Below are 15,831 nucleotides of genomic sequence, written 5' to 3'. Positions count from 1 at the left end.
TTCTTCACTTCATCATTACATTCAGTTTCACAAAGTTCTCTAACATTAGGTACTCATAATTTTTGAAATTAGAATATATAATTATAATTTTTTCAATTTTTCGCATTTATGATATATTATACTCCCTCCGTCCGCAAATAGCCGCAAATAGGAGTCCCGTTTTGCCATTTTAGTCCGTCCGCGAATAAAAATTCCGGTTCACTTTTAACAATGGCAATAGAGTCCCACTTTCCAATAATCCATTTCACTCATATTTTATTTAAAACTAATAATATATACAAGTGGGACTTCTATTCGACTAACTTTTTTCCACTTATTTTCCTTAACATTTCTTAAAACTCGTCTCGCCAACAAATGAGACTCCTAAAGGAAGTATCAGTCAAAATCGAAAATAATCAAAATTAATACTGACAAACCGATACGACGTGACAACAAAATGATGCAACTGTTTTGGATAAATTACATCACTTTATGGGTATATTGATTAAAATGACATCAATTTATCGGACACGATGTGATTTGTGCTAAACACAACCCTATACAAGTTTTGATCAATTATTGTCGAATGCATGATTTGTGCTAAACACAACCCTAAACACAACATTTTTTTTTCTTATCTTGTAAAGGAAGTTTTTAGGGTCAATATAATCGTATTCGAGAATACATAGTAAGGATTATACTACTCATTTCACCTCTTGTTTGGTAAACGCTATTATATGACTTGCGACTCTTGTTTAAACCATAACGACTCCCACTCCCACTCGTAGAAACGGTTGAAATTAACCGAAAAAACAACCAGATTTCATGCTCCCTTTGTTTAATCATTTTCTGGGGAGTGAGTGAGAGATGATGATAATGGGTCACCTTCTCCATCACATTTCCCCTGCGTTTCCCATTTCAAAACACACCCCTAAATTTTCCTCTAAATTTAGCGTCGATTGCATCAACAATATCGATAAATATTCTACCACTAAACCCCCAATTAGTTGGTCTACTAACCTAATCTCCGTTGCAATTGCTGTGGCCCTTGTTGCTCCGCTCCCATCTCATGCAATCCCATTTACCCCTTTCAATCCTAAATCTTCTTCAACAACCACTCCTTTTTCACAGGCACAGAATCTTCCCACTGGATTGGAAAACGGGTATACCTTTGCTCTCTGTCTGTCTAAATCTTCAATTCTAATTTTATATTACGTGTTTTCCCCTTTTAGTGTGTTTTTAGCAGTTCAGAGTGTTAAAAGAACATCTTGGCAAAAATTGTTTTACTAATTTGATGCAAAATTGATGATGATGGTATAGTTAGGTTTCCCAAATTCATGTTAAATAAATATATACATGTATCAAATTAGTGGAATTTTGTGAATTGAATTCGTGATAATACTAGGGTTCGAAGAAAAATGTGGCATGTAATGTAATGAGTGTTGGATTGGATGCAGAAAAATTAGACCTTGTCCTGCAATAAATCCAGGGTGTATATCCAGTAACCCCAAGTCATCGAATTTTTCGTTTCCATGGAAAATAGAGGGCTACTCTTCGAGCAGTGCTGCCATTCAGGTCAGCCCCTACGCTTTCTTTGATACGTCCGATGTTGGTTAAACAGAACTAGGGATCTAACTGGTGTGTGGTATCAGCAACTGCAAGATGCAATTCTAAAAACTCAGAAGAATGCCAAGATCCAGCTTGTCGAAGATACACCTACTGGTAACTCACTAATCGATAAAATTTTAGCACAACCATGCTATGCAAGTGTCTGAGGATCTTGTGTATGCATTTTTGCGTGTTTCTGCGGTGTTGGTTGTATTAGTATGTGCATAAATTTCAACAAGGGGGAATGATGTTGATTGAGGGTTTTTACTCCGACTAGAGTTAAGATGCTTAGATTGTTAGATGTAATGAATTGAAGTTTCTTTTGATGAAAATGTGGGAATAATGCAGGGATGTATCTGCAGGCTGAGGTGGACGGAGGATTTGGTCGTGACGTTGTGGAGTTTCTGGTGAACGGAGACGTGGTTTCTTATAGAGCTATGGCGACCAAGGTAACGTACGTATACCCCTTCACCACAGCCTTGGGGGACTCGAAAGGGCAGGAAGAGAGACTGCAGCAGATCGTCAACGAATTAGGCTGGTACGCCCCAAGGTTTGATTTGATGGACTAGATGTATGTGTAGATAGTTCCAAATGTCTAGTGATGACATTTTCACAGGCAATATGGATTTGTAATCATAAACTGGAATTTTTGTATTGTTTGAAGAAAACCTCATTGATCAAATGTGCAGGAAAGTTAAAGCATCATTGAATTTTGTGTAAACAGGGAGAGTTTTCATGCAGATGTGTGAACCTAAAGCTCAAACTTACTGTATTTGTTAAGTTGAGCTAATCCCCCGGTTCCAAAAAAAAATTTAACGATAAAATACAATTTAGTTGATAGGAACAAAAGCACAGATACGGTGGTAAGAACAGCTGCTGGAACTGCTCTGCACGAGAACTTCAATCACGCAGGGCTAACTGGGGCTATGAGAAAGAAAGAATTGTGGAGGTGATATAACTGGTCTACCCGATGAATGCTCCTTTTAATTTAATAGCTAAAACTGATATGAACTTGTGGCAAAACAGTTGCATCAGTTAAAAAAAAAATACTGGTGTATTAATGATGTAAAAGAGAGAACATCAGTAAGGCTCTGCTACCAGATCTATCAGAAGCTCAGTGCTTTGTACTTGAATGTATTAAAAAGCACACAAGTGAATTGTGGTCTCTTTTGCTCAAACTTCTCAGGAATGACAAAGTCTGTTTAGGTTAAGACATAGGCATAAAGTGTATGTGGTTTTGGTCTATCATGAGCTGAAAATTGCAAGGGAATTTGGTTGAGAACTATCCAGAGGTATTGGTGGCTAACAGGGATCTCCAAGAACGAAGAAACCATTGTGACAATTACAAATCATGAATTTTTTTTTCTGGTCTGAGAGCTTTGCAGGAAAGAGAAGATCCATATTTTGCTTCAAAGGTGACAAGATTCTAGATATGTCATCAATATACTATGCATTTTCTTTTTCCGATATACATGTTTATGTTTTTGTGCTTATGATCAGATATCGCGAATACAAACCTAAAGGAGCCCAGAGGTAATGCTTAATATGGATCTCATTAACGAATTAACAATCTAGGAACTTTCACCAAATTGGATGCAATTGCACATTTTCTAAATTTACCAGTTGCAGAAGCTGTAGCATTCGAGATCTCTGGTTCAAGTGTTCTCGTGTAATTTACAGTGTTGTACACGCTAGTTATGCTGCTTCTTTAAGCTATTGCATTCTCTAGCCACACAGATTCTGCAGATGTGGAAATCATTAACGGCATTAGTAGTCATATGCTTACTTGTACACTATTATAGAAATTAATTCAACTGACCACTTATTTTTGAATAATCTCTATCAATGTTTCTAGAGTATATATTGTAGATGCTATACCAAGTGAAATAAACGAATGCACTGCATCGCGTCGATTTATATAAAATTACATACGAGCTTCCGAACGTGTATGTTGAATATATCAAGCGACATATTTTTCTCTTCTTTTTTTAAAGAGGATTAATAATAATGTACGTGACAAACTTTATCGAACTAAGTTTAACATCGAGGAGCATCGTTCGGAAATTCAGAAAGTCAAGCATTCACAACATAAAATTTCTAGTATTAAATTGAAATTTAAATTACAAACAGGGAATTGAGTTAACATTTTAACCAGGCTTAATTTTAACCATGGTTAGGGTTTAAACTTAAACACCTCAAAAACTCTCCCCCCAAAAAAAGGTGGGGTTTTACCAATTTAAATAGAGGAAATTCAGAGTAATTATTAATGCACGATTCATCACCAAAATATTCCTTTTTCCGATTTCTCCTTCAAAGCGTTAGATTCTCCCATTTCAGTGTTCTTTAAATCTGAAATTCTGCATTGTTCAATCGATACTCTGTTGATCCGAGCACTCAAACACCAAAATCCATTTATTTACCTCTCCTTCTTTCTTTTCAGCTTTATATATATTATTTCAAAAAAAAAATTTAGTTCCTTTTCAGTGGAGAATTTCATCAAAAGGTTCATCGGAAAATTTCTTCCCGTAGAAAGGAGGTAAAGTTGTGTATAGTTTATGTGTTTTTCAGCATTGATGGTAATTTGATTGTAATCTATATACAGGATCATGCTTTTTGAGTTCACGATAAATTGCATGTTGCTGATGATTTTGGAAAATTGGGGTTTTGTTTAATCAATGTGTTGGTGAGCTTGATGTTTTAATTATGGCTGATGATTTGTGAGTTGATTGTAGTGATGTCCAATTCTGAATTCTGTGTGTGTGTGAAGGTTTATGTGATTATTTCTATGTATTTTCTGCCTCTTATTAATTACTAATATGCTTTATATTGAAGTGTGTTTATCTGGAGAGTTTGCTTCTCGTGGTCCTCTTTTTGGTTTTGGTAATGACTAATGAGGGGAATAGATTCTAATGTATGAAGAGATTGAAATAGTTTTTGTGCTCTTACTGCTTGTTGTGAGTTGTTGAATTGTGTTCCGTAGTTCTTCTTTCTAGAAGATGTGCCTGAGGTTTTGTAGATCTGTAGCATGGATGAGATCATGGTATGCATTGAATTGTGTTTTGTAGTCTTGTTTGAATGATTTCTCATTGAGTACAAAGTAAAGAATAGTCAATTCTGGAGTCGAGTAAAATTCGTAAATACAGTTTAGCCAAAAAGATAAGTATCTGATCAATGATAGCATCGAATTGATAAATAGTAACTAGAATTGTTTAAAACAAGATGGTAATAGTTTCTGGTGTTTTTCCTTTTTTATTGTGTGCTAGTTGTAGAAGGGGCTTTCGCGCCAAGATGGTTTGCACAGATTTAAAATAAGTTCGGTAATACCGTTATTCTCTACGTTCTATTTGTCGTTTGGTGTATGAAGCACATACTTGTTTGTCCGTATACATTAAATAAGTTTCAGTAACATTTATTTGCAGCTACACTTTTATTTCCTGACTTAGAGTGCATATCAAAGATGAGGCCACGTGTCGAATATGAAATGGGAGGCCGACTCTATTTTTTAGATCTATGGTGCTCGCTGGATTTTGTCATCCATAGAACACCTTTTCTGCACGTTATTCGATTATATGTTTTTGACAGCTTTTTAATGAAATCGCTTACTATGTCTGTAGATGAATATTTAGGTAACATTACACACACACACACATACATTTACTATGTGTGCGTTGATCATGGATTCATTGTTTGTTTCTCTTTAATATCCATGCTTTTTCAATAATTATTTGACAATTCTGATTCCATTCTAATTCCTACAGAATCAACGAGAATTATTTGAGTAATTATGAATACATCTGCTTACTTCTTTGACAATTTATCCCACAAACATGTGCGTGTTCAAGTTATGTACGTAGTATTCAATCTATTGATGAGTGGGTCCTATCAATTTCTTTTATATGCATAAAACTAGACTTGACTGACTTCTGAAGTCCGAATTTTAGCATTTTTCCAGGATTGTTGTTTCAGAAATGCATTCATGCTGATATTCTTCTGTCCAATTGTGATATAACTAAAAATTATTGGTAGTCACTTTCCTATAGTCATATATCTCTGCTTTGTCCTTATCATTACATATTTTGTTATGTATATGTGTGGTCTTTTGTTTTCCATTATATACTTTTAGCACATGGAAAATTAACATGTATATCTTGTGACATTCATATCAACAAGTAGTATTTTTGCCAATTCATGTTTGCTATTTCCTCAACATTCTTGTTGCCTTCTTTTCCATTTTCCATTTTTGCCAATTCATGTTTTCCATTTTTGTAGGTTTTCAGAGCAGAAGACTGGTATATCTGAAAATGACCTCCATTGCTAGCTTCTTTCGACCAGACACATTCTGGGCATTGTGCAATAGGTGCAACGTACAGTATGAGTACACAAACATATTTCTCAATCAGACTCTTCTTTGCTACGGCTGTCATCAGCCCTTTTTGGCGACATCTATACCTGTACAGAGCTGCAGTTCACGCCCTCGTCCTTTCCCAAATCAACAACAACAAGATATGCACGCTGCTGCACAACTATCACATTCAAGAACCTCTCAAGCTCCTTCATCCCATGCACCTATTAACATGGAGAGAGAAAATGGTCCTTCAAGTGTGCCAGAAAGAGCGGACACAGCTTCAGCTTCGCATACAGCTTCCCTTGTGCTAAACAAAGAGAGGCCAGCCAAAAGGAGAAATACGAGGGAGTTATCTCAGAGAAACATGCGTGCTATGCTGATAGGGAAGGCTAAGACCGAGATCCTTCACCAGCTAAATGAATGGGAGAAAAAGACAAAAGTGACCTCTTCACTTTCGAATGGACAGGATATGGGCAATGTCGTGCCTGCTTCGTGCAACAATTCCAGTGACAAAAAATGAAGGAGTTGGAGCCTTTGAAATCCTCCACTTTCAAAGAGACTGTTGTGGAAGCAAGCCTCTCCCCACTATAAAAAGGTGGGTTTTCACCACCTTAAATAGAGGAAATTCAGAGTTATTTTAAATGCACAATTTATCAGCAAAATATTTATTTCCTTTTTCCGATTTCTCCTTCAAAGCGTTTACATTCCAATTTCAGAGTTCTTTAATTCTGAAAAGCACTCAAACCCTTTGAAAATCCATTTATTTAGGTCTCCTTTCTTTTTAAGGGCTCGTTTTGTAGCATGGACTGGAATATACCATGATAGTGAACCTGGGATAAAATTTCGGGCCTAAAGCAGGATAGAACTTGGATTAGGTTTTTATGTTAGTATTGTTTTGTAGCATGGATAATTTTCCAGAAATATTGATTATTTTGAATGTCATCAACAATTCAAAAATCGACGAATACTTCCAGAATCGAAAATCTATGTATTGAAGATGAGTTTGAGTCCAAAATCAAGAATCTAATTCCAAAATTGAGAGTTTCATGATCTGAATAAATAGAAATCGATACCACATCGACACCAAACCTAGAAATTCATCCATAATTTGATAAAACAAAAAAAAACCAAAATACAAAAATCGGAAGAACAAATATGCCCCAAACATACAGAAATCCACTACAAGAAGACTAAATTGCAGAAATTATTATGAATTTGGATCTAGATTTACGGCAAGTACTCCACCAATCCCTCCCCTGCAATGTTTTCCAGCATAATACAGAGGGCATAGAGTCCGAAACCAAACGACGCCGGGCGCCGCCACTATCGCTAGGTGGCGAACGACGGCGGCCATGGAATAGAGGTCCAAGGTTCATGGAATAGATGTTGACGGAGAGGAGTGCTCAAGAGACAGAACAAATATGGTTTGTTGATGGCAGAGAGAGAGTGGAGTGGAAGAAATTGAAGGCGCTGATGGCAGAGAGAGAGATTGGAGGGGAAAAAATTGAAAGGTAAAGAGGAAACCTATTAAAACAGTGAATAATCCAACAATTTTTGGTGGACTTTTTTCCCAAGAGTAACAGTGGAATTTGGCACTGTTTACGCCGGGCCTGGATAAAATTCGATAGGCCCGTCGGGCTTTCCCAAAAATTATCCATAGTACAAAACATAGGTTTAGAATAGATTAAATGCCCCAATCCATACCTAACCCACGTACAAAACAGGCCCTAACATTAGTGGAGAATTTCATCAATGTGAGTTGTTGAATTGTGTCACCAACTTTGCTGATAGGGAAGGCTAAGACAGAGATCCGTCACCAACTAAATGAATGGGAGAAAGAAAAAGTGACCTCTTCACTTTTGAATGGACAGGATATGGGTAATGTCGTGCATGCTTCGTGCAACGATTCCAGAATTTATCCAGAGACAAAAAATGAACTAAGTTGGAGCCTTTGAAATCCTCCACTTTCAAAGAGACTGTTGTGGAAGCAAAGCCTGATGATGATAATGGGTCACCTTCTCCATCAAAGACAGGATATGGATAATGTCGTGCATAACTCCAAATGAGTTAAGATGCTTAGGTTGTTATATGTGATGATGTGAAGTAATCTTTTGATAAAATGCGGATTGTGGGAATGATAGATATATGCAAGCTTAGGTGGATGGAGAATTTTTTGGAGTTTTTGGTTAACGGAGACGTTATTTCTTATAGAGCTATGGCGACCAAGATCACGTATATATACCCCTTCACCACGGCCTTGGGGCACTCCAAAGGGCAGGAAGAGAGGCTGCAACAAATAGTCAATGAACTAGGCTGGTATGCTCCAAGGTTTACTTTGATGGACTAGATGTATGTGAAGATAGTGTATTACTCCCTCTGTCCCCAAAGAGTATGAACTTTGGGTTTGGTGCGGGTTTTAATAAATAAGGGGAAAAGTAAGAGAGAGAGAGGGAGAAAGGGTAGTGGAAATAATGTTAGTGGGAGACTGGGGTCCATATTATTATAATGGTATAAGTGTTAATGATAATGGTATAAGTTGTCAATAAAATGATATGTAAGGGTAGTATGTTTTTTGAATTTTTCAAAAGTAGAAAGTTCATACTCTTTAGGGACTGATGAAAAAGGAAATAGTTCATACTCTTTGGGGACGGAGGGTGTATTAAGTAGTCGAACAAACGTTAAGTATTTGGGATTAAAAATGATATTCTTCAAATTTCATGGAACGAAACGTAGAATTTTCACAAGCATAGGGTTTAAATTGGCATATTTGGAAACATAGTTTAGCTAATAAATCGTGCCAATTTGAGAAGAGAAAAAAAAATCGAGACGCAAAATTTCCTTCTTAAATTTGTATTGCGAGGACTCTTAGGACGAACCCTGTGATCATTTATGCACATGCAATTCTTTTATGGTGATTTGGTATGATGATGCACATGCAATCCTTTTATGGTGATTTGGTATGATGAGAGTGATACAGACAAACAAAACTAAACAGGAGAACTCATCTAAAAAAACTAGTCTGAGAGAGCCCATCTAGTCTATATACCCCACACCAGTTATTAGAACAACCGATGTGGGAATTGAGTCCGTAACAGAGAATCAGATGGCGTGGGAGAAAATTGGGATGATTTGACTGTTGCGGTACGATCTTGCTTCTATTTTTGTGTTGTCATCATTTTGCTGGATATATATTTGTAATTGAAAGTTGAAAATATGATGTTGGGGAATGGGTTACCTATTTTGATAGATATGCATATTAGAAGTGGATCCGAGCCTTATTTTTGAGATTTTTGTTTGTCATAATTGAGGGCTTGCATATATTTTGTTGCTATATATAGGTTGTGTAGTAGAAATATGAAGATAGTGTGTTTAAATCGTTGCATGTTTCTACCATTTCTTAATAAGTAATTATAGATTCTTTCTTTCTGTATAATGTTGGTGGTTTGGATTGATATTTGCAACAAGTTCATTCACTCCAGCTTTCAGATGTTCTAAACAACTTGTACAAATATAGCCACAGTAGATTAGGGGTGTGCATTCGGGTTTCGGTTCGGTTTTTCGCCCAAACCGAACCGAACCCGAAAAACCGAAAACCGAACTAAACCGAAAAAACCGAAATTTCAAAACAAAACCGAAAAACCGAAAAAAATATACTTTAATATATCTAATTTATTTTATTTTATATATACTAATAGAATATAAATATATATAATATATATAATATTTATTATATAAAAATATATTAGAAGAATATATGTTATATATATGATATAATATACTAAATTAATAGGATAAAAATATATAATACTAATATATTTAAAATATAATTCGGTTTTTCGGTTTTTTTTTTTCGCCCAAACCGAACCGAAAAACCGAAATTTTTATATTTTTAAAATCGAACCGAACCGAAAAACCGAAAAAACCGAACCGAATTTCAAAATTTCGGTTTGGTTCGGATATTCGGTTTTCGGTTATTTTGCTCACCCCTACAGTAGATGCAGTTTTCCTCTCTAGAGTTTGAGAATATTATGCCAACTGCCATACATCAGTATGATCTGTAAAACTAAATTTAATTAATGCACACTCCCCCCCCCCTATAAAATGGTGGGCTTTCACCACCTTAAATAGAGGAAATTCAGAGTTATTTTAAATGCACAATTTATCAGCAAAATATTTATTTCCTTTTTCCGATTTCTCCTTCAAATTGTTTAGATTCTCCAATTCAGTGTTCTTTAATTCTGTAAAGCACTCAAACACCTTTGAAAATCCATTTATTTAGCTCTCCTTCTTTCTTTTTAACATTAATGGAGAATTTCATCCACGTGAGTTGTTGAATTGTGTCACCAACTATGTTGATAGGGAAGGGTAAGACAGAGAGACCTCTTCGCTTTTGAATGGACAGGATATGGGCAATGTCGTGCATGCTTTGTGCAACAATTCCAGAATTTATCCAGAGACAAAAAATGAACGAAGTTGGAGCCTTTGAAATCCTCCACTTTCAAAGAGACTTGTGAAAGCAAAGCCTGATGATGATAATGGGTCACCTTCTCTATCCCATTTCCCCTGCGTTTCTATGACAGCAAGGGATGATGATGATAATGCCCTCTTCGCGGTCTATGACAGCAGCCATGACGACATACGCGCATTCCAAAAGCTTCACCAAATATAGCCACAGTAAATGCAGTTTTCCTCTCTAGAGTTTGAGAACTGTTGCGGTACGATGTTGCTTCTATTCGTGTTGTTGATTGTGCTCTTCATTTTGTACTTGAAAAATATAGTATGATGCTGGGGGAATGAGTTATCATTTTGCTGGATATACATATTTGAAGTGGATCCGAGGGTTAATGATGATGAACTTTTTGAGAGTTTTGTTTGTCATAATTGAGGGCTTGCATATATTTTGTTGCTATATATAGGTTGTGTAGTAGAAAAAAATAAAGAGTGGTTTAAATCGTTGCACGTTTCTATCATTTCTTAGTAAGTAATTATAGATTCTTTCTTTCTGCATAATGTTGGTGGTATGGAAATATGGAATTGATATTCGCAACAAGTTCATTCACTCTAGCTTTCAGAAGTTGTAAACTAACCATATCATTGTACACTTTTTTTTCAGTTTTAGATCATTCTAATTAAACAATATGTCCATCATAAAGTTTCAGAGCACTTGAAGCACGCTATAGGATCCAACATTAATTGTTACTACATGTTTGGCATAACATTTACATACAAAAGGGGAATGGAATTCAGTGTTGAGAATCATACGGATTTAAGTGTAAAAATGTCAGATAATCAAATACTACCTTGTATTTCATCTATGATCACATGTATGAGTTAGGTACTTTGGATTTTTAGTAATTGTACAGTTTTTTATTAGCTTGGTGTATGTATGCCCAAAGTTTAAGACTGATTAGATTTGGTTGTTTGGAGGTAATGCCTTTTCAAGAGAGCAGCAGCTGGAACTCTGCTGCATGAGAACTCTAAGCACATAGGTCTAACTAGGGTTATGATTAAGGAAGATGATAGAGATCAACCGTAGGCCTCTTCGGAGGATGGTTCTTCTTTTATATTTGTGAAAAAGGCTAGTTTTCTCCCCTTGCTTCTGAAGAATGTAGTAATAGGATCAAATACAGTGGATTCTGTATCTAACATCATCATTTTGCATTTTTCTTATACCTCATCGATGTGTATCCTTCTGCATTCAGACTCATCACAGAGAGGACACATGCTCCACCGATGGAAGCTGACCTCACAGATGCCAAGCCAAAAAATGACCAAAATGCCCTCTTCGCGGTCTATGACAGCAGGCCATGTCGACATAGCGCATTCAAAAACATGACCAAATAAGGCACAGTAAATGCAGTTTTCCTCTCTTGTTGGCAGGGTCGGAACTACCATGGGCCAAGCTGCCGCTCCAGAGGGGGCTTGGCCGGCGCCTGTCCCCCCCTGGATATGTCTGTTTTACGTTGTTTACAGAAAGGATTGGGGGAAAGGAGAAAAAATTCACTAGTCAAGGCATACCAATGTGTCATTGTGACATGGTATGTCCAACCAATACTTATTTGACAAGTGGAAATAGATTAACACTTAAATTAAGTTCACTAATATGACATCTCTTTGTTTGGAAATTGTAAACACCCCGACTTTTTCAAGACGTCATTCGTGAGTCTGAAATTTTTTTTCGCCTTTGCTTCTTTTGTCGAGAGAATGAGCGTACAAATTTGAGCTTAAACAATTATACCATGACAAACCCAAAAAAATGGAGTACTATTTTTTATTCTGTCATTTGAGCCCAATTTTTGAGAAACCCAAATCAGCATGGTATTTCATGCGAGCCCAATCCCTTATTTTCTTTCGAAACCCAAGTTGTGGAGGAGACCAAGTCAGCAATCTTTTCCATCAATTTCATAGCCAAATTGCCCACTCCCTTTTCCGGTAGATATATAAGGAAGAAATCAGTTTTTAACTAGGAGCAAATCTCAGCCAATATCAACAAGATTTTCTGCTCATCGTACATCTAGATATATATTTTTGCCCACAACTCCCATATCATTCAACCAGTTTCAAAAGCTTTCAACCGATTTCATATTTTGACAGAGAGTGCAGAGAGAGAAAAGAAATTGAAAGAGAGAGAGAGTTGGAGAGACGAATCGAATGGAAGGCAAAATCAGTGCGGCGACGGCTCCGTGCGGGCAGCAGCGACCATGGCGATTAAAACGGCCTCGACACTTCAACGGGGCTGGTCCACTGCACTTCAACGAAGTGATTCACGGAGATGCAGCGACACTAATTAGTTGAGGTAGAAGAGTCGTAGAGAGAGAGCCAATAGCGGCTGCAGCGGGATGGCAACGATCCAATAGCGGTGGCGGTGATTCGGAAATATCAGCAGCGGCGGCAGGATAGCGAACAGCAACACGTCGGAGTGGAGCTGGCAGCGAGCGGCAGCTCCGTGACGATGGCTGCACGGTGGACATCGGCTGTCTCGATCTGGAGCAGCAGCGGCTGACCCGGCAGTGGCCACGCCGACAGCATTTTGACAGCAGCGGCGCTGTGGCGGAGATGAGGGAAAGATAGGGCGGAGATGGCGACGGCAACGCTCAACGTAGAGGACAGCAGCAGCGCTGCACGCGGCTGTGCAGAGAGAAACGAGGCAGTGGTGCCATGACAGAGATGAGAAAGAAAGAGAGAGCTGGAAGAAAGAAGAAAGGAAAAGAATTTGGAAACTTCAAATCCCATCTTTGGATTTCACGTGAGGTGAGAAAAAGTTGAAGAAACTATGCGACTTGTTTATTTAAATGTTTCTGTGAATTAGTTTATAGATATGGGCCTTTTGTTTTTAGTAAAGGAAATGATTGCAGTTAATCTAGTGGAGTACATTAAATCAATGGCCGCCTTCATACACGTGTTTCGAGAATGCGATGGAACACATGATAAGATTTTATGCGAGAGGTGGGCTTTCGAACTAAATACTTTAAGAGCTTTAGTTTTAACATATCGATTTGAGCATCATTTTATGTGACGAAATGCCTGTGATTGCAATTATTATTAATTTTAACTTCCATGAGATGTGATTTATGTGCTTAAAGTGAAAGTGGTGTTATGTGATATATGTGTTGATTTGTTGACTGATATTGTGAATTGCTCGACTTGTTGATGTGATGTGAGATGACGCACGACCTTGACGGTAAAATGATTTATGTTTCAAATACATTTTATGAGAAAAATAAAGTTGAGAAGAGTATGTTTTATGAGAAAAATGGAGTTTGCAAAGGGTATGTCATGCCATGTTTTTGTTTTGAGAAATGTTTATCTGTTTGTTTAGCAAGGGAGTGGTCCCTACTAGACCTATTGAAATTGAATTCGGGTTTGACTAGGGAGTGAGTCCCTACTCAAGCTAGTGTACACCATTGGGGATCGTGAGCCGTCTTTTGGGTCGACCGGTCCGGTGATCGAGTTGTGGCCATACTCTCGTTCACACGTTGTTGAGGTTGTTGATGTTGAGGTTGATGATATTGAGGTTGTTGAGATGATGATGTTGATGATTGCTTTGTGGGGAGTGAGTCCGTACTATGAGTTAAATCGAATTCGGGTCCTAGAAAGGGTGCGTCCCTACTTGGACCAGTGTATATGATGAGGACTGTGAGTCATCAAATGGGTTGGCCGATTTTCATGCTCGTGGAAAGTGGCCACCTTACACGGCACCTCTAAAGAACAGATATGGCAGTTTCTTAAATAACTCAAGGAGAAATGGTTGTGTTTTTGAAATGATGAGGAAAATGATTTGAGGATGAGTTGAAGACGCACGACCTTGACGGTAAAATGATTTATGTTTCAAATACATTTTATGAGAAAAATAAAGTTGAGAAGAGTATGTTTTGTGAGAAAGTAATGGAGTTTTGCAAAGGGTATGTCATGCGCTAATGTTTTGGTTTTGAGAAATGTTTATCTCGCTTGTTTAGCAAGGGAGTGGTCCCTACTAGACCTATTGAAATTGAATTCGGGTCAATGACTAGGGAGTGAGTCCCTACTACCAAGCTAGTGTACACCATTGGGGATCGTGAGCCGTCTTTTGTCGTCGACCGGTCCGGTGATCGAGTTGTGGCCATACTCTCGTTCACACGTTGTTGAGGTTGTTGATGTTGAGGTTGATGATATTGAGGTTGTTGAGATGATGATGTTGATGATTGCTTTGTGGGGAGTGAGTCCGTACTATGAGTTAAATCGAATTCGGGTCCTAGAAAGGGTGCGTCCCTACTTGGACCAGTGTATATGATGAGGACTGTGAGTCATCAAATGGGTTGGCCGATTTTCATGCTCGTGGAAAGTGGCCACCTTACACGGCACTCTAAAGAACAGATATGGCAGTTTCTTAAATAACTCAAGGAGAAATGGTTGTGTTTTTGAAATGATGAGGAAAATGATTTGAGGATGAGTTGAAAGTTTGTGGTTGTGAACTATTTTTAGTGTCTCGGGCCTTTTCAAATTAAAACCCCGAGGTCACTTAATGGCGACATGACATAACTGTTTTATAAAATTATTTTGGCATATGTTCACCGAGTAAGTACTCAGCCCTGTATTTGCTTTCCCTATGTGCAGGTTGAGCTGTGACGAACGCAGTGGGTGTTGAGCATAAAAGTAAAGAATGTCTATCAAATATTCAGAATTGTGTCTTCATACATAGCATTATTCTACTCTCGAAATGCTTCCGCTGAGTTGTTGTCTTTCTTTTGAGTTCATGTATTGATGAGATACTATTCCTATTGATTTTGATTATTGGTGAGATGATATTCTGATTTTATTCGAGCCATTCCTATTATATTAAGCTTTGGTCGAGTTTCATCGTTTTCCCCTTTCTTTCCCGCTTCTTTAACCCTCTCCTTGTTGCGATTCACCGTGTTTTCTATCCTCAGAAAATGCGGGCGTGACAGAAATGTACCAAAATATGGTAACATTATTAGGCCTTTCTATATGGATTATTATGGAGTATCAATATATGTATAATGTATTCATATATACACATGTATTTTCGTGTGTATTGACTTTAATTGCTTCTTGATAAATTTTGTGAAATTACTTTAATCAAATTAATTTTATTAATCTTCATATTAATTATAATATAAAATATTTTAATTTATTTTAGTTATTTAATTCTAAATTTCATAATCTATTTGTTTTAATTAATCGTGATGTAAAATATTTTTGCGCATATATATATTGCCATTGCACATTATTAACTACATAAATGCTTACATGTTATATTAAAATAACTAAATATAAAAATATAATTTAAAAATTAATTTTATTATACTCCCTCCATCCCATTAAATATGCAATATTTGAGAATCAGCATTGGTTTTCATGTAGTGTTATTTTGTGAGTTAATGCAGAAAGAGTAAAGTAAG

At 37.1% G+C, this 15,831-nt stretch overlaps 2 protein-coding genes and 1 long non-coding RNA gene across 3 annotated transcripts; all 3 read left to right on the top strand.

Annotated features, from left to right (window-relative positions):
* The first annotated feature begins 775 nt into the window (after positions 1 to 775).
* On the top strand, positions 776 to 2,292 carry LOC125214355 (thylakoid lumenal 17.9 kDa protein, chloroplastic). Its single transcript, XM_048115356.1, has 4 exons — positions 776 to 1,142; positions 1,437 to 1,554; positions 1,632 to 1,701; positions 1,936 to 2,292. Exons 1-4 carry the CDS (start codon positions 847 to 849, stop codon positions 2,154 to 2,156), a joined length of 705 nt encoding a protein of 234 aa, XP_047971313.1. The 5' UTR covers positions 776 to 846; the 3' UTR covers positions 2,157 to 2,292.
* Positions 2,293 to 3,884: 1,592 nt separating this feature from the next.
* Positions 3,885 to 6,614, top strand: LOC125203510. The gene is made up of 2 exons (XM_048101868.1): positions 3,885 to 4,123; positions 5,857 to 6,614. The coding sequence occupies exon 2, from the start codon at positions 5,889 to 5,891 to the stop codon at positions 6,450 to 6,452; it is 564 nt and encodes a 187-aa protein (XP_047957825.1). The 5' UTR covers positions 3,885 to 4,123; positions 5,857 to 5,888; the 3' UTR covers positions 6,453 to 6,614.
* Positions 6,615 to 12,422: 5,808 nt separating this feature from the next.
* LOC125203523 lies at positions 12,423 to 15,245 on the top strand. Its single transcript, XR_007173389.1, has 2 exons — positions 12,423 to 13,378; positions 15,026 to 15,245. It is a non-coding gene; the product is annotated as an uncharacterized LOC125203523 (long non-coding RNA).
* The last annotated feature ends 586 nt before the right edge of the window (positions 15,246 to 15,831 follow it).

The sequence above is a fragment of the Salvia hispanica genome, chromosome 1 (genome assembly GCF_023119035.1).
Source record: "Salvia hispanica cultivar TCC Black 2014 chromosome 1, UniMelb_Shisp_WGS_1.0, whole genome shotgun sequence".
Classification (NCBI taxonomy): domain Eukaryota; kingdom Viridiplantae; phylum Streptophyta; class Magnoliopsida; order Lamiales; family Lamiaceae; genus Salvia; species Salvia hispanica.
The sequence above is the reverse complement of the archived record's forward strand: the minus strand, read 5'-3'. Positions and strand labels throughout refer to the sequence as shown.